At 38.4% G+C, this 19,194-nt stretch overlaps 1 protein-coding gene across 1 annotated transcript in view; it reads right to left on the bottom strand.

Moving 5' to 3' along the window:
- Positions 1–19,194, bottom strand: part of PRMT9 (protein arginine methyltransferase 9) — a 31,222-nt gene that overhangs the window by 11,234 nt on the left and 794 nt on the right. Inside the window, exons 2-9 of the mRNA XM_022599620.2 lie at positions 17,098–17,246; positions 14,801–15,037; positions 14,126–14,293; positions 11,712–11,814; positions 10,258–10,364; positions 8,564–8,756; positions 6,347–6,530; positions 3,190–3,907 (exon numbers count right to left, since the gene is read on the bottom strand). Of these exons, the coding sequence (XP_022455328.1) occupies positions 3,190–3,907; positions 6,347–6,530; positions 8,564–8,756; positions 10,258–10,364; positions 11,712–11,814; positions 14,126–14,293; positions 14,801–15,037; positions 17,098–17,246 (1,859 nt within the window). The remainder of the gene's footprint in view (positions 1–3,189; positions 3,908–6,346; positions 6,531–8,563; positions 8,757–10,257; positions 10,365–11,711; positions 11,815–14,125; positions 14,294–14,800; positions 15,038–17,097; positions 17,247–19,194) is intronic.

The raw sequence follows: 19,194 nt of genomic DNA, 5'->3' as shown, positions 1-19,194 counted from the left end.
CAGCAAACGAAAAGCACATAGGTTAATAAAAGCCAAACTTCTAGCCATAAAGCGAGGGAGGGAGGGCAATACCATTAGGTCATTTAGGGGGTAACCAGAAATCAGGCTAAACAAGATGTCAAAAATACATCTGCTGGGGCTTCCCTGGTGGCGCAGTGGTTGAGAGTCCGCCTGCCGATGCAGGGGACACGGCTTCGTGTCCCGGTCCGGGAAGATGCCACGTGCCGCGGAACGGCTGGGCCCGTGAGCCATGGCCGCTGAGCTTGCGCGTCCGGAGCCTGTGCTCCGCAACGGGAGAGGCCGCAGCAGTGAGAGGCCCGCGTACCGCAAAAAAACAAACAAAAAAAACCCATCTGCTGAACCCTGAAAAGTCAGAAAAGGTGAATCAAGTACTAAGAACCATGCAGAGATAAATACTACACAAAAGCAAGTATGCAAATTATTTTAAAAGGCCGTGTTCACAGTATTTTAATCTAAAATCTTAACTCAAATCCTTCTTAACTCAATGTTACCGTTCCTAACAAGAATGCTTCTTAGCCATGAAACAGTAATCATCTTGCAACTCCACTTAGCTTTACTGACACCGAGTGGTTTGTTGTCACTTACACCACTGCAGCTGCCAGACTCCTCAACGGAATCCTCTGCAAAGCCAAGTAATATCTCTGAACCATCTGTGCCTTCAGAAATAAAAAAATATATATATATATGTTCCAACTCAAAACTCTAACCATAAATGGCAAAAATTCTGAAGAAACTCTTCGCTGTTTCCTTGTGATCCAACACGAAGTGTTTTAAAATGGGTTTACATTAAAAAAAAAAAAAAAAAAAAAGAGCTCACCAGGCTTTTAAACTTTCTCCTGTATTTTAATCTAGTATGACTGAATAAAAGTTAATAATGAACATTTTAAAACAATGTTAGCAAAGGTAACTGAATACTTAAGTTTGTGTAGTGGCTTATTTTTTTTCCTTGCCTTTTTTTGGGAGGGTTGGTATCCAGTGAGACAGATGCCCTTTATCCTCATCCTAAATACAATCTATCCTCCCAACCCCTAAGTGCATCCTCTTTGACCAGTCATGAGGCCTCCCCACTGTCAGTGGCTAAAGCTAATAATAAAAGGCTTGGGTGGGAGTTGCTGCACACCTCTGGCCCCAGAAGCAAGGGAAGCTGACACCTCCAGGAGCACCTGGTAAGGGGCCTGTGCAGGAGCTTCGGCTGAAGGGCAGAGCACTGGCTCTCCACTGTCACTCAGGAGCTGTTCTGCGGGACGGGGAGAACACTGGCTAAAACAGTGATCGCGGGTGCTACTAGCATTTAGTTCCCAGAGGTGCCAAACATCCTGCAACACAAAGAGGATAGTCCTACCTAAGAACTGACCCCACCCCACCCCCTAAAAGACCATCCCACCCAAACTGCCAACAGGACCCCTCCCTCTGCTGAGAAACACTGAAGGGGAACTGTAGGCAGCTTTACATAAGTTGTTTCCCACTAACATAACCAATCAGTCCATCAATGGATGGATAAGCAAAATGTGACATATACATACAATGGAAGATTATTCCACCTGAAAAAGGAAGGAAATTCTGACATATACTACAACATGGATGAACCTGAAGGACATTATGCTAAGTGAAGTAAGAGTCTCACACACATACACGCACACACAAAACCAACAAACACTGCATGATTCCAGTCATATGAGGTAAGGAGTCAAACTCACAGAAGCAGGGAGTAGAATGGTGGTTGCCCGGGCCTGGCGGAGGCAGGGGGGGGATGAAGAGTTATTGTTTAATGGGTATAAAGTTTCAGTTTTACAAGATGAAAAGAGTTCCGAGGATGGTTGGGGAAACGACTGCCCCACACTACGAAAGTATTTAATACCACTGAACTATCCACTCCAAGATGGTTAAGACGAAAAATTTTATGTGCATTTTACCACAATAAAAAAAAATTAGAAAAAGAATTAAATCAAAACTAAAAATAAATAAACCATTAAGTAAATTGTACACCTTTCCAAGGTGATTCTACCAAATAAGTCAAACCTCATCTGTGTCAGAAATTTGTAGGGCTGAAATGCCTTCAAAGGCATCTAATCCAGTATCCCTCATTTTATAGATGAGGGAAACTGAGGACGAGAGATATTAAATGACTTAAAAAAATTTTTACTACTTCAGGAATTCACAGACAAATCTGAGACTAGATTCAAACCCACCCTTCCAGCTCCTTGTTCTATACTCTACCTAAAGTACATCTGTTTAAAATTTTAAGAGAGTGTATGTTTCTATTTATATATGTCAGACCTCTATATCCCCATAATTTGTGATATGTACAAGACGGTTTTAAAGACTAGAAAATGGCAGTGATTTTTACTAGTTACCTCATAAGAAAAGGTAAGTGTGGTTAACAAAAGAAAATGCATATAAAACGTAAAATATAATTAACTATATAAGCAAATGTTTTTTCCTGAACAATTTGCCTTTTGCTATTGCAGTTTGGTCTGCATTTCCACCACTGCTCCTGTACTACAAAACCAGCCCTGTTCATATACCACAAAATTTAAAACCTATAAATTCATTCTACTTAAACTTGGGCCCCCAAATGTTCAATATTGCCATCTTTTCAGATCTGAGCAGCACAACTGAAGAACCTGGAAGCTTAGCCAGATTTGCTTTCAATTTTAAATACTAGGGTCAAGTTTGTCGCCAGTAACCTAAACTGAAGGACAAATTCCTTAGGGACAGAACTGTACTATAGAGATTTTAGGACCTAAAAGGACTAGGACTTGTTCCCAAGCAGCACTCTGCTCTCCCAATACACCATCAGATGCATACTATGTGTTTCTCATCAGTTTTTCTTATAAAGATGAAATCTGATTTTTCCTTATTTACCCTTGAATGTCTTATCTGTTCTTACAGAGCTCTAATTAATTCCCTATATTATACATAGGCAGTCCAATCCCAACGCAGGCTCTCTTCACACCTGCAGGGCAGAGGATCCTTTAAAGAAAAAAAAAAAATTCAGTAATGACATGCACAGAAAGAGAAAGACAAGAAGTCACAGGCCCTGAAAAGCAATGCTTGAGGAACACACAATGATCACGACTCATTTGTGCAGTGACACCATTAAAGAACTAAAAGAACTTACATGAAGTCTAAGCTCAAATAAACCAAAGGTTGTATTTTGTGTTTTACCTGGATATTGCCGCTTTTTCCATTATTTCCTGCTGAAGGAGCCCAGATGGCTCAATGACATCCAGTATAATTATACTCCACAGCTTGTCTGATTTTGGCCTTTGCAACACCGCGGATTCATCTTCCACATGTCTCAACCAAAACTCAAGTGTTTCTTTAGGAAAGTGATTGGTTTCAGATATGAGGTCCAGAGTCATACGATGCTGGTCTTTCTCCACAGAACTGTAAGGTTTAACCTGCCCGAGTGTGCCAGCAATTATAGGCAGAATAGAGAAGCCCTCAGACACATCTAACACATACAAAGGTTCAGGGACGCTCTGTTCAGAATTATTCTGTCCACTTTCACAGCTCATCTCGTTACTCTGACACTGAGTATCCATGGCCTGACCCCGTTTCTCCAGAGTCAGTGAAGACAACACTTTCTTCATTGCCATTTTAAAGCCTTCATGGTATGGGATGTTATTAAGCAAAGCAATTTCTGTGGATTCCAAAGCACAAGTCTGCTCCACAGCATCTGGTTTACTGGTCTGAAGATTGGCCAGGGCACTACAGAGTTCAGCCTCATTTCCTAAAGGCAGCAAGTCTTTATTCTTGGTAAAACTTTTCCCAACATCCATTTCATGCTCCGAATTGAAGACACTGATACTCTGGATTCTTAGGTAACAATCTTGACAAGACACTTCCATCGTCACCTGGTCCCCAGGCTTTATCCAGTAGTCTTCATAAAACAGGAAGAAAGAAAAAAAATTGTAATTGATGAATACGAGTGTTTATAAGTCTGAGGATCACACAAACACCTCCGTCCTCCTGTCATTTTTTAAACCACGACAGGAAGGATTGCATCTATTGATTTAAAAGAAGTGAATTAATCTATTCATTTCAAAAAAACCCCAAAAAAACAAAACTAGGAAAATCCCTCCAGCTTTACATAGGGAAAAACTGAGGTTAGAAGATCCAACTGAGTTACAGCATAATAGAGGCATTCAAGAGATCATTATTGGACCTTAACTACCAGTATTGTAGTGCTTTTACTGTAATCACTAGGTTCCATCAATGTCCCTAAACTGGAGGGTGGGGGAAGGACTACAGGGGACTCTCACTCTTCGGTAATGAAGCCAACAATAACAAAGATAAATGAGACTCAGGGATCAGCACCAAACCTCACTTTAGCTTAAAGGGACATCCTTTTCTCTAAGAGAAATTTCCCAAAGAACAAGGCAGCATTCAGTAGCACCTTGTCAGTAATATCTCTTAACTGTAAGTACTTAGATATTCTTGCATGTTTAGGAATTTGAAAATATAAGGAAGGACTAAGTCCTACAATAAAGACTGTATCATGCTCTTATCCATAAGCTTTCACACGTGGTAAAACTTGAAAGTGTAAATGTATAATTGCAATTCCTTCTTATTAGCCATAGAGCCAGTTGGAAATACAAGTTGCTATTCTTGTGTTTACACATTTAAAATATCCTTTCCCAAAGTAGGACTTTTTAAAAAAATACCATCTAAGTTACTGAAAGAGAGTTAGAATAAACAAAATTTTAAAGTGCTATTTATTGAGTGCCAGTCAATATGGTAGGCATTTTATACCTAGTATGTCTAATAATTCCTACAACAATCCTGCAACATAGGCAGCATCTTCTCTTTTTTTTTTTTTTTGGCCATGCCTCACAGCTTGCAGGATCTTAGTTCCCCAACCAGGCAGGGACTGAACCCTGGCCTAGGCAGTGAAAGGGCAGAGTCCTAACCACTGGACCAACAAAGAATTCCCAGCATCATCCCATTTTTATACATCACATAACAAAAGCTCTAAGAAATAACCAGCAAGGCCTGCCAGGAAGTCAGTAAGTAGCCAAGACCCAATTTCAAATCTACCTGGCTGACTCCAAAACTCATACCGGCCACAATACTATATTGATTCCATGACTTAATGACCTTGCCAAATTAGATCCTTGATTAAGAGACTACATAGAAGTAAATAGAGGCTACATAGAAGTAAATATTTATTACCTTCCAGTTTTAAAAAGGTAGAATTTTTCTATATAATACAACTGCTGTAAACTATATTGAAACCCATAAAATTGCTAGTAAAAAATTTCTATACAAAAAATATCTTTAATATAGGACATCCCTGAGTAAGTCCATGGATTCATGAACTTTAAACTGCAAAATTCTGTACTTCTATGAAAGTTCTGTGCATATTTCTAGGACCTGGGGCTCCACAGACGCTATCAGATTCTGTAAGTGGTAAGAACTCCTGCACTAAAAGCAGTACTTTTCCGCTGTGTTCCATAAAAAATGGACTAGCATTTCTCTTATTTACTGATAACTAGAGTAATCAGAGCTGAAGAAATGGTTTAATGATAGGTATTTTTGAGTGGTATGCAGCAGAGTTGTGTTTTAGTCTTTTTTTTTTTTAATACTGGAATATAGTTGATTAACAATGCTGTGTTAGTTTCAGGTGTACAGCAGAGAGATTCATTTATACATACACATGTATCTAGTTCTTTTTCAAATCCTTTTCCCATTTAGGTTATTACCGAGTATTGAGCAGAGTTCCCTGTGCTATACAGTAGGTCCTTGTTGGTTATCTATTTTAAATATAGCAGTGTGTACATGTCAATTTTAGTCTCTCTTCTTAACCACATATATTAATTATTTAAAACTGCTTTTAAAAAAGAAAAAGAAAATTCTGAAAGATTTAACCGATCTCCCTTGACTGGAAACTTCATATTCATAGTGAATTTTCTGACACTGACTCAAAATGCTTAGAGGGTTAAAACAAAAAGTTTTAAACAACAACAACAACAAAAATTAGACAAGAGTGGCACAGTGGTTAAGAATCCACCTGCCAATGCAGGGGACACGGGTTCAATCCCTGGTCCAGGAAGATCCCACATGCCGCAGAGCAAAAAAGCCCGTGTGCCACAACTATTGAGCCTGCGTGCCACAACTACTGAAGCCCGCGCACCTAGAGCCCATGCTCCGCAACAAGAGAAGCCACCGCAATGAGAAGACTGTGCACCGCAACAAAGAGCAGACCCTGCTCGCCGCAACTAGAGAAAGCCCGTGCGCAGCAACAAAGACCCAATGCAGCCAAAAATAAATAAAATAAAATAAAATAAATTAATTTAAAAAAAAATTAGACAAGATATACCTGCAAGGTCATGTACGGGGTAGACAGCCTGTTCCCAGCATGTTTCCTCACTAGGACTTGTGGATAAACTGTGTTCATCATCAAGCTGGAGTACAAACCAAACCACGATAGCATCGAGTATGCCTTCTTTAATAACAGGGATACCAATTTTATCAGGTTTCTTAGTTGCAAGACTTTTTAATTCCTGACAAAAATGTTAAAAGAATAAGAGGATTTTAGACATTCATTATATACTTGCCCCAATATCATATCAATTCCCATTTCTGTAAGTTCTCAGTCCTGCCCAGCACCCTTAGGGGATCGGTATCTTGGCACACCTACAACCATTTAAGGCATGCTGGATGGGAAGCTCTGATATATGGTATATGAGAGTGAGTACCATACAGTTATTACAATGAGGCAGACACATATTACTGATGTAGAAAGAAGTCCATAACATAGCGTTGAATGAAGGTAGCAAGTGGCAAAGCAATAGAGATTATTTTGTTTTAAAAAAGTGTGTGGGGCTTCCCTGGTGGCGCAGTGGTTGAGAGTCCACCTGCCGATGCAGGGGACATGGGTTCGTGCCACGGTCCGGGAAGATCTCACATGCCACGGAGCGGCTGGGCCCGTGAGCCATGGCCGCTGAGCGTGCGCGTCCGGAGCCTGTGCTCCGCAGCTGGAGAGGTCACAACACTGAGAGGCCCACGTACCGCAAAAAGAAAAAAAAAAAAAAAAATGTGTGTGTGTGTGTGTGTGTGTAGAAGATTAGAAAAGCAAGTCTGAAAAGATGTATTTCAACCGGTGACCTGGAGAAAGAAGGGCCTAGATTTTAAAAAGGAAAAAATATACTTTTTCTTCTTCTTTTCTACTGTATTACTTGAAAATGTTAAACAGGCAGATATTATTTTCAAAATTAAAGTCTTAATAAGGTGTTTTCGTGTGTGTGTGGCAAATAAAAATTAAAATAAGAAAAGGATAGCTTTGGAGCTATCAGCAGCTATGATTGTACTGTTCCCCACTGGAAGATTGTTACATCAGAAAAGAAATGCTCATGAAGCTCAGCCACAGTAATCAATGCCAAAGTGTTGAGTTCCACACCACCTCAAAAAACAAAAAACCTAGTAACAATTAATAGGGGAAAGCTTTCATTAAATTACAAAGATCTTAGGCTAAAATGACCCTCACAAAGTCTTCTGTGCGCAGGAAAGTTTCATCTCAAAAGCTTAATGTACTTAAACATTTAACCTTACAGGAAGATCTCCAGAGAAGGACTCAATGTAACCTTTCTCAATTTCCTTGGGCTCTTTGTGCAGTGCACCCCTCCACCACCCACACAGACACACCAGGGTGACAGCAACTTGTCCTGGTTTGCCCAAGACTGTCTCTGGGGAAACCCTCAGTCCTGGCAAGCCAAGATGGCTGGTCACATACAACCTAGAGAGCTGAATTACGTTTCATTTCAAGGAATACTGTTAATTTGAAATGGCAGCATGACACAGAGAAGAGTCAGAAGACCTAGGTTATAACTCCTGCCCCTACATTCATATTTGGGGGGAATTAATGTAAGCTATAGTTCCTTCATCTGTATAGCACAGGATAATTATAACTGTATTGCAACACTGTTTTAAGAGCCACCTAAGAAAACCCATGAAAGCTCCAGGCTCACTGTACATTCCCAGAAACCTTAGGGATCTTTTTCTCTGTATTTACAGTAAGTAAATAATTTCAGGAGGGAATTCTGGTTACCGTTTAATCATTTTCTTTACATATAGTCAGTGGAATCCCACGCAAACTCATAAAGACTGTCCTATGTATTAACTATTTAAAATAATGCATGAAATTTAATGCTTAAAAACAGTAACTGGGGCTTCCCTGGTGGAGCAGTGGTTAAGAATCCGCCTGCCAGTGCAGGGGACACAGGTTCAAGCCCTGGTCCGGGAAGATCCCACATGTTGCGGAGCAATTAAGCCCCTGCACCACAACTACTGAGCCTGCGCTCTAGAGCCCCCGAGCCACAACTACTGAAGCCCGTGCACCTGGAGCCCATGCTCTGCAACAAGAGAAGCCACCACAATGAGAAGCCCTCACACCGCAAGGAAGAGTAGCCCCCGCTCGCCACAACTAGAGAAAGCCCACGCACAGCAATGAAAACCCAACGCAGCCAAAAATAAAACCAAGTAAATAAATAAATTTATATATATTAAAAACAAACAGTAATTGAACTTTTATTTTTACCTGAAGATTGTTGAAATCTACTGTCATAATTTCAAAGCACTCTGTCAAAGCCAAATATCCTCCAGGAACTCGACTCATCTTTTCGGTTGTATAAGGTTCAACTGTTTCTTCAGCATCTACAGAAGAATACGCTGGACTCTGAAATTTCACACTGGTTGGCAAACAGATCCCAGCAATGTCCTTAATACCCACCCTGGTAAGAGGGGGAATAAGAGAGGAAAAGGAGAAAGATGGGTTTGGCTTTTTGTTTTTTTAAGAATCAAGTAACACCATATAATACTGAATCCAGCAAAAATAAATATAAAAATGCAATAAAGCTTCATAGACAAAGGTTTCTTAAACACAGTTATAAACACAATCACTAACTATAAAGGAAAACAAATGATAAACAAGTGTACCTTAAAATTAAGAACTCTGCTCATCAAAAGATACCCAGGAAGAAAGTAAAAAGGCAAGCCACTGAGTAGGAAAAGAGATTTGTAATACATTACTCAACAAAGGGCAAATATCCAAAATATATTTTTAAATTCCCACAATAAAAGAAACACAAAAATAGGCAAAAGACTTAGACACTGTACAAAAGAACATATCCAAATGACCAATAAGCATATGAAAAGTTAGTCACCAGGGAAATGAAGTTAAAGCCATACTACACAACCACCAGAATGGGGAAAATAAGTGTTGTAAGAATAGTTTCATGCGCTATTGGTAGGAATAGAAAATTAACAAGACCACTCTGGAAGACTTCCGTAGTTCCTGCTCAAGATGAACATGACTATTCTAGATTCACTCTTAATATGGGAACCTCAGAGTGTCTGACATTTGCACTTTTAGGAACACAGCCAACAGAAATTCACACATATCACCAACAAAAGAATGTTCAAGAATGTTTATGGCTGTGCTATTTCCAATACTCCCAAAGCTGGATATAACCTAAATGTCCATCACCAGCAAAACGGAGGAATGCACTGTGGTATATTCGTCCAACAAGGATGAGCAGTAGTTGCCTACTAGTGAGGCTTTGGGATGATTGTTATTTTCTTCTTTTCCTCATCAGTATGTCTTAAAATGTAAATATGTTACATTTAACACTATCAAGTTATCAGATGGAGGGCCTCCTTAAAAAGTTCCAAAAAACTATGGATCAATATTTTAGCAAAATAAAAAAATTCATTAATGTTCAAGAAAAAAATGTAACCAGGAAACTTCTATAACTAAAAAAAATTTTCACCTGTATCACATGGGATAAATCTCAGAATCTCAAGGGTAGAAAGATCCTAAAATTTCATCGCACCCAACCAGAAAACATTATAATATCAATAGTTATTAAGAAGAGAAAAATGGGAGAAATAAAATTATTTTCACATTGGAAATTTTTACTTCACTTTCTCTAAAATCAGTCTTAACTTAGTATTTTTCTCATGAATCTATCACACATCAAAAGGATACTAAGTTGTATCAAAATTAATTTTCCACTAGAAAACTGAAAGCTGATTTTAATCCTAGAGTTCTATTTTCGAAGAAAGTTTAAAAAAAGCAAAAAGAAAATTAAGACTGGAATAAACATCATGAATTTAAAGGTCAGAAAACTACACATTCTCATCTGAATAAATGTCCACTAAATAACCTCTGGAGTACAGTCTACACCTTAAAATTACTATTTTTTAATATTTACTATTTAAATAATCACTTACCTATGATGTCTTCTTATCTCTACACATTCTACTGCCATCCCAAATATAACAGCACTTGCCGGTATAACTTTCCCATATTTTTCACAATTACCATTTTCACCTTTGGTCTAAAAATATAACAATAAAACAATTATATTCTGTTATATTTATGTCAAAATATGTGTGTATGATGGTAAGCTATGAAAATTTATCAGAAAAAAACTCAAAAAAACAATAATTAAGATAAGTAGGACTTCCCTGGTGGCACAGTGGTTAAGAATCTGCCTGCCAATGCAGAGAACACAGGTTCGAGCCCTGGTCCAGGAAGATCCCACATGCCACAGAGCAACTAAGCCTGTGCGCCACAACTACTGAGCCTATGTGCCACAACTACTGAAGCCCGTGCACCTAGAGCCCGTGCTCCACAACAAGAGAAGCCACCACGATGAGAAGCCTGTGCACTGCAACAAAGAGTAGCCCCCAATTGCTGCCACGAGAGAAAGCCTGCGCGCAGCAATGAAGACCCAATGCAGCCAAAAATAAATAAATTAAAATAAATAACTTTAAAAAAATTAAGTGCTCATCATGGGAAAGGCAGAAGTTTATTAAAAAAAAAAAAGATAAGCAGGTTAAGGGGTTTTTTTCCTTTAAAAAGTTTCTTTTATTTTCATTGCTATATGTGTGTGTGTGTGTGTGTGTGTGTGTGTGTGTGTGTACATTTTTATTTTCTTTTTTTCCAGTACAAATAGGAAGGAAGGGAGGGAGGGAGGTGGGGAGCTAGAAATCTCTAAGTCTGCATACAACAAAAGACTATTCAGTGTGACTTTAACTGAGAGGCCAAAATCACCATTACCTACTTGAAAAACAAACTGCTCTTCTTTCAACCTTTCATTAGCTATTTTAAATCCAAATCATTTTCTGTAAGTATTAAATTCTTATTAAATGTTAAAATCCTTTCATTCATAATACATACATATAAACCAAATCTACAATTTACTGGGCCACAGTAGAGGATTTCAATGCAAAATATAAGTTGGCAATTATAAGAATCAGTCCTGTCCAAGCAGTAGCCTGGGTCCAACTGGTACCTTAAAACCATACCACGCCAGTTATCACTATATTCCCTTTTGATAATCTGCCAAAAAATACAAGCAGTGAAGGCTGTGAGACTGAAAGTACTTCCCTTTCTCAACCCTACTCAAGAATTCCAGAGTCAATCCCTTCATAACATAATCTCAATTCCTAAGAATTCTGTCCTGGAGTGTTTTTTGCCTATATACACCATTTGGGCACACAAGTATACACTGCACTATGTTATTAAATGTTTTTTCACACTGATTTCTTTCCAACAGTACAGTATGCACCTCAAGAGTGGGATGTATCTCATACTGATTTGCAATTATGCTAGGGGCTCAATAAATTATCTACTGAATAATGAATTCTTAATCAGATGTAAGTGTTTTCATGCTGCTTACCTTTGGCTGCAAAAGTAAATGTTCCCATGCATGAATCAAACTCTCCACAATTCCTTCTCCAAATAAACCTGCATCGACAGTTTCTGTTACAACAAGGGATACTCTATAGAATGATTTTTTAAAAATATATGTAAGTAAAATATCATGCTATTTATATAAAAGATGTCAAAGCTGAGAGCAGAAAGGAAGAGTTTATTATAGAAACAGTTCATATGTAAAATTTTCTAATACATTTTGTGTTTAATATCTACCCTGGAATCTTGAGGAAGATTCAGGCTCCTCTGTCCTCCACCGGCAGCTTCCTGGTGGGGACAGCAGTGGGAGTACACAACCTTCACTTGACCCCCTGCCTCTTGGATTATCCTTTCATTGCCTAAATCCTAAGGAGTGGTTCATACCCATTACCTTTTTACCAGTCCCCCTCATTAACCCTGAGTAACTGGACTTCTATCCCCAACACTCTATAAAAATACTCTCTATCATCAGTGACTCCCCGACTTACCAAAATGAATACTCTTTCTCGGTTCTAATTTTCCTTGATCTGTAAATAACATTTAGTGCGGGTGAGGAGGCCTGCCCCTCAAAATCCTTCCTCTACCTCTGCTGTGTTTACCTCTAAACATTGAGTGTCCCTCTCCTGTTACTTCTCTTGCTTTACCCACACCTGTGAGTTTTCACAAAAGCCTAATCCACAGAGCTCTGATCTTCTGTCCATTCTTTCTTTCTAGAAAATTTCACTCAAAGACACACCAAAAAAATTTCTCCCTTCTCTGAACCTCTTTACTACTTACTGCCAGTATCGTTCATTTGTGTAATTAGAAGGTAAAGGTATTTTCATGCATATTCCTTATCTTCCTATCTAGACTGTAGGTGCCTTGAGGACAGACTTTGGTATCCCCTACAGTGCCTAAGCCCAGTATTATATATATTCAAAAAATTTTCAATATTTATGATTGAAAATATTTAGAACATGGAAGGTATCTCAAATCATCTATTCCAACATGTTCAAGTCTCTAGATTTGCTCAAGGTCAAAATAAATTATTATTAATTATTATTACTGAACCATATCTCTTAATTCAAAGCCAATAGATCCTTCTACAACACCATCTGTGACAAAAATGTAGACTGAATTAACATAACTTTGATTCATGCTCTGGACTGAATTCTGTACCACCAAAATTCACGCTGAAGCCCTAATTCCCAGCGTGACTATACTTGGAGATAGGATCCTTACAGGTAATTAAGGTTCAGTGAGGTCATAAAGGTGAAGTCCTAATCTGATAGGGCGTGTGTCCTTATAAAAGTGGAGGAGACAGCAGTGATCCCTCTCTCCTCACATGCACAGAGGACAGGCCATGTAAGGACGCACAGGAAGTCCATCTGCAAAGCTAGGAAGAGAGCTCCCAACAGAAACCAAATTTGCCAGCACCCACGATCATGGACTTCTAGCCTCCAGAGCTGTGAGAAAATAAATGTCTATAGTTTAAGCTACCTGGTCTGGTATTTTGTTAATAGCAGTCTGAGCAGACTAAGACAATTGAGGACACTGTTTATTTCTATAAAATGGTATAATATCTGCCTCAACAATCTAACAGGACTTCTTTCATGAGAACATATGTAGAGACCATTGAAAAGCATAACTATTATGTAAGTATAAATATTATCATACGTATACGGAAAAAGACTTTTTAAAATCATAGTCTCAATGATGACAGGGTATAAAAAAGCCCTGTTTCAATGTAAACTGAATTTAAGTAAGATGAAAAGATAGACTACCCAGAAGAGGTAGTAAAGCAAGTGCTACTCAGAGAAAACTCTGTATCTAAAATGATAGTTTACTGGACCAGATGATTTTTAAATTCCCTCTAGCTCTAAAATTCCATCCCCTTGTGATATGGATCAAGGTGAAATAACATACTAAAAAGCTAAGGCTTATGAGATAATATTCAAAGCATTTGAAGGGCCCAAGCCAAAATACATTGACAGCTGACGCTTCCAAAGCCAAAGGCTATCCTTCATTTTAGCCAGGGATATTAACACCAAATGTGATTAAGCCCATCAAGCTTCATCTACTCACGCATTATTTTTAAGTACAATTTTTAAATACTTATTGACCACACAGAAGGACAACTAGAACACTGAAATTAACAAAGGTAAAGTAACTTGCTAAAGCTGAAGTTTATGTATTAAATCCCTTGCCACAAATTTTTCTCAAGATCTTTAAATCTTTTTTTATCAAGAAAATGACCTTACTATGAAATCAATCTTATGCTAAACTATCCTATATCTGCATCTTTACAATATAAGGGTTTTAGCATTTTTGTTTGGACTAGAAGCTAGAAATGTGAATATCTTAATTTTTTTAAAAAAAATAGTGGATTATAAAAACTAAAATTCGTTCATATTATAATACCTTTCAGGAATGTGTTTTGGAATTTCTATGTCAAGCGACTTCATATGTAAGAGTTTGATCCCTGCTTCCATCTCGTTTGCTGCCACTACATCACAGGCAAGTTCATACATGGTCTTGGATAACTCACAGGCATACACCAAGTGCGCTCCAGCTTTTTTAGCAAACATGCTACAAGAGGAAAAAGTGTTCCATCAAGAAAAAATAATCTACTGTAATCTTTCAAATTTTAGTGGAATTATAATGCTTAAACATGAGGTTTTCCTTTTATTTTTTAACACAACCATTATTCGTTCTGCATTTTAAGAAATGAACTAATATTCTTGTCAAGCAATAAATCACACAATAAATCATGACATTCACCTTATTAAAACACAACTGGCATGCAGGATGCTAATAGACTTTAAACAACTAGATTCAACCAGAATGTTGATGTAAAAAGTACTCTTAAAATTTCAATGATAACCCCCAATTTTTCTTGGTGGTTACGTCGAGTTCTTAATTAAGTAAAAGTTATAGTGAAAAATATAATAATAATAGTTCCATGAATAATCATAACGAGATTATGAGAAATAAACTCTACTTTTAAATTCTGCTGTTACAGTTTCCATATTTGGTACAATCCTTAATTTACATTAGTATATAGGTATACATAATTAAAACACAATTCCAACAAACCTTAGTATTCCAGTTCCTGCTCCAATGTCCAAAACGCTTCTGGAGCCCAAACGAACCGCCTTTTGGATCGCTGCGTTATAAATCATATTCCTCCTTGTGTCATTAAGCATGAGAAAGTGCCAGCGCTCCACCAGCCAGTTTGCAACACGATAAAAATTCTCCTTTGCATCACTGAAATCCGGGTTTAGCTTCACTGCTTTACGAAAATACCCGGCTGCTTCATCTCTGAAGCCCATTCTAGAGTAAAACGTAACAGACAAGATATTCAACTATATACTATCAGTTACAGCGCCTTTGTTCGTGCCGCTCATCTGGCCTGAGAACCCCTCACCAGCACCCCAGATCCTACCCAACCCAAGCGCCATCTCCTTGGGAAGCCTTCTGTGAGGACTGCAATTCTCATTCACTTCTTTCCTTTCTGAATCCCTTTTATATTTATGCATTCCAGGACACTAACAACTGACTGACTATGAATTACTACTTTACTATGGTATAGTAGAGGCTCTCCTAGCCATCCGCCATTTAAACAACTTTCTAGAACACCAGTGGTTTCTAAAAACCACTCCCTCTGTAAAAGATATTAACGTCTATGGCTAAGAGGTGCCTCTTCGCTGTACCTGCATACCTTTTCCCTCAGCAATTGAGTTGAATGGTCATCAAGAGTCAGTTGTAGGGCAGGAATAAAGATGCAGACGTAGAGAATGGACTTGAGGACACGGGGAGGGGGAAGGGTAAGCTGGGACGAAGTGAGAGAGTAGCATCGACATATATACACTACCGAATGTAAAACAGATAGCTAGTGGGAACCAGCAGCATAGCATAGGGAGATCAGCTCGGTGCTTTGTGACCACCTAGGGGGGTGGGATAGGGAGGGTGGGAGGGAGACGCAAGAGGGAGGGGATATGGGGACATCTGTATGCATATGGCTGATTCACTTTGATGTACAACAGAAACTAACACAGTACTGTGAAGCAATTATACTCCAATAAAGGTCTATTAAAAAAAATAATAAAATAATTAAGACAACAATGTAATGCACAGCACAGGGAATACAGTTAATTAATATTTTATATTAACTTTATATTGAGCATAATCTATAAAAATGCAGAATCACTATGTTGTATACCCGAAAGTAATATAATATTGTAAGTCAACTATATTTCAGTAAAAAATAAGTAAATAAATAAGTCTAAATTTAAAAAAAAAAGTCAGTTGTATTTGCTGCCAGACCAGTTTATACCAGTTGCACTTGTTATTATTATATATTTTAATTAAATACAAAAGAAACCAAATAAATATGACTGCAAAAAGAGAGGCATTGTGTCTAAGGAAAAAAGTTAAAGGTGAGTCACCCAAAAAACTACTACTAAATTAGATGTGAGCAAATCAATAATAAAAGACAGGGGGAGAAAACCATCAAACCATCCGGAACAGTGTTTCTTAAACTATCTCTGATAAAGAACTCCCTTTCCTTTTAAAGTATCTAAGTATCTGTAGACCAACACACTTGTAATGCACACGATTAGTTAGTGTGCAACTCCCACACCAGATTTCAGCAGCAGAGTGGTCCATGCTCTCTTCAACAAGGGAGTTCCCTGACCACATGCTTGGATTTATAGCAATGTCAAACTGCTACATACATTTCTAACTGTTTACTCACAATTTTTATACTTCTCTGTCATTGACTGGTAATCTGTGGATCACACCAGTGTGTGGTCCACCCACTGAAGAGAACTAAGCTAGTAGAACGCTTTTACACTCATACTTCTTCACAAGCACCTCTAAGCATTCTGCCAGTTTTAAAGATTGAATCGCACTATTCATTTTGGGTATGGTTTAAGCAAAAAAGACATTCTGGAACCCAAACAGGGAACGGCACTCTTACAAAAGGAAACAGCAAATTTCCAGGAAGTTCCAGAGAAGAGATTTACAACAAATTCCCTGGCAAGGGACCACAGTGACTTCTCTGCCATCCTGTGAATGAGGGCTATGTCCTCTCCAACAAGGTCTGGATCTCAGCCCAGTGAGAGGAACTCTTCCATGGATGCTCTATCTCAGCCCCAGGGGCAGTGGCTATTATGTAGTATAACATATAATATTATTACATATTATATCTGCTATTCCTATATTCTTTTCAGTTCTCTTCTTACTAGCCAACCTTCGTTACTCTGATCCCCTGTTATAATTAATAATTGTTTATATTCAACTTCCCATGTTCGAATTAGTGTACAACAATTTATCCGATCTGGACTGATGCAGAATAATCCTTAACTAGTAATACTGAAACCACTACATACCTGAAGAGATGCTCCCCCATACTATTGCAAATCACTTCATCATCAGGAAACAGTTCCAAGGCTTGCTCATAGCAACCAAGTAGGTCTTGTGTTCGACTGAGTGCATCAAGTTCTTCAGCCCATCTGAAGAGCGTATACTGAAAAGTTTCCTTTACAAAAGAGAAAACAGTAAATTAGTCAGTAACATAAATGCTGAAAGAGGGAATTCCCTGGCTGTCTAGTGGTTAGGACTCTGAGCTTTCACTGCTGAGACCATGGTTCAATCCCTGGTCGGAGAACTAAGATCCCGCAAACCGCATGGCGTGGCCGTTAAAAAAAAAAAAAAAAAAAAAAAAGATGAAAGAATATTCAACACTGGTTGAAGATTCCACAGAAAATAAAACTTAGTTATAACTGAAAATCACCGTAAGTTTAATTTAGCTTTAATAGGCCCTGTTGCTAAATAAACAAATGCATAAATGCATAAATTTTACCACCTACATGGCAGTAACATGCAGAATTAAGACAGTTTGACCACTCTGCAAAATCTGTCCATACTTGGCTGCCATATCATATTCTCCACCAATCTCTTTTTTGTGGGCTCCTATGTTTCAGCGGTACTTCCTTGGCCGGCTTCTCTTTTCTCATGCATCCCCAGTGCATTAACTATCACCTATGTGTTAATAGATGCTACATCTACATCTCCAATTGAGACCCTCTCTCCTGAACCTCAGACCCATAGTTACCACTCCCTATTGGTCATCTCAACCAGGGACCCTCAGCCATCTCAAATTCAGCTCAACCCAAATATTTCCTGATCGGTGTGCAAAGAATACCAAAGAACAACATAACATAAATCCTGTTCCTATCCTCAGAGAGGCCTCATAGAGAGAAATATAACATACAATTTTGAAAAAATTCAAAATGTTCTAAACTGAACCCATAGTATTCTCTCACACAGGGTATAAGGTTAAGGTACCACCCAACCCCAGACTAAGAAGTCACCTTAGAACGCCACCTTAACTCCAGTACAATTAATTTGGAACCCAGCCAATTCTCTCTCATTATAGTTAAATCTGTCACCTCCTCTCCCCCACACTGTTACAGCGTGGTCCTTGTAACCATTTGCTGGACTACAGGAAGTCTTCCACTGTCACCCTAGCTCCAATTACACCTCCACCAAACATTCTCCACACTGCAACCCAGTGCAAAGACAGAAGGCTGTAGTCAGGAACACACTTTATATCATCTTCACATATTTTATACAGAAGAGTGTATACCTGAAACAGAATTTTGATAAATTTTACTAGAGAGTCAAGGAAAGGAAGAAGACTCTAGGATGTGAGGGGAAAAAACACAGATTATATTAAATGGATCAGGGAATTTACAGCTAAGCAATTTGGTATGGCTGAGGTGTAAGGATGGGGAGTAGAAGGAAATAAGACTAAAGAGATAGGTCTTTCGCAGAGGACCCTGCAAAGAAATATGGGACTCTGTTCTGCAGGAAACAGAGCTAGTTACTTAATCCTACTGAACACCAGGCAAAGAAATACAAACTTTAGATAATACTGTTAATACACACTAAATATAAAAAAAGATATTTTCCCTGTTTTAGGAAAGAGGAAACTAACGAACAAAGAATTGAGGAAAAAGCACTTGGATTGATCCATTATTCTACTTCTGCCTACCTAAAAGAGCAAACTGTATCTCAGCATAGCACGTTCTCCTCCCTGAAGTCAGGGATGCTGCTAAACATTCTACCATGCACAAGACAGCTTTTCACAACAAAGATTCCATCCAAAATATGAGTAGTACTGAGGTTGAGAAACCCTGGATGAAATAAAGCAAAGTAGCTTCAGGCTGAAAGTTGAATGCAAAATTAAGTTAAATCACTTTTTGAAATTTAGATTCTGAAATAACTTGGAAAAAAATGTATAGCATTTCAACAGAATAACTCACAAATAATCCAATAACTGAAACTTAAAGAATGCATCATCGAATGATTACTTTAGGCTAATCCCAAACTTAATTCAACATTCGTTCCACGTAACAGTAGAGACAAGTGCAAAGGGCCTGGGGCAGGGACTTGCTAGAATTAGATATAGGAGGTGGCAGATC

The sequence above is a fragment of the Delphinapterus leucas genome, chromosome 5 (assembly GCF_059928025.1).
Source record: "Delphinapterus leucas isolate spDelLeu-1000000601 "Yukka" chromosome 5, BTC_Dleu_Yukka2, whole genome shotgun sequence".
NCBI lineage: Eukaryota > Metazoa > Chordata > Mammalia > Artiodactyla > Monodontidae > Delphinapterus > Delphinapterus leucas.
Note: the sequence above shows the minus strand (reverse complement) of the source record. Positions and strands in the feature narration are given on the sequence as shown.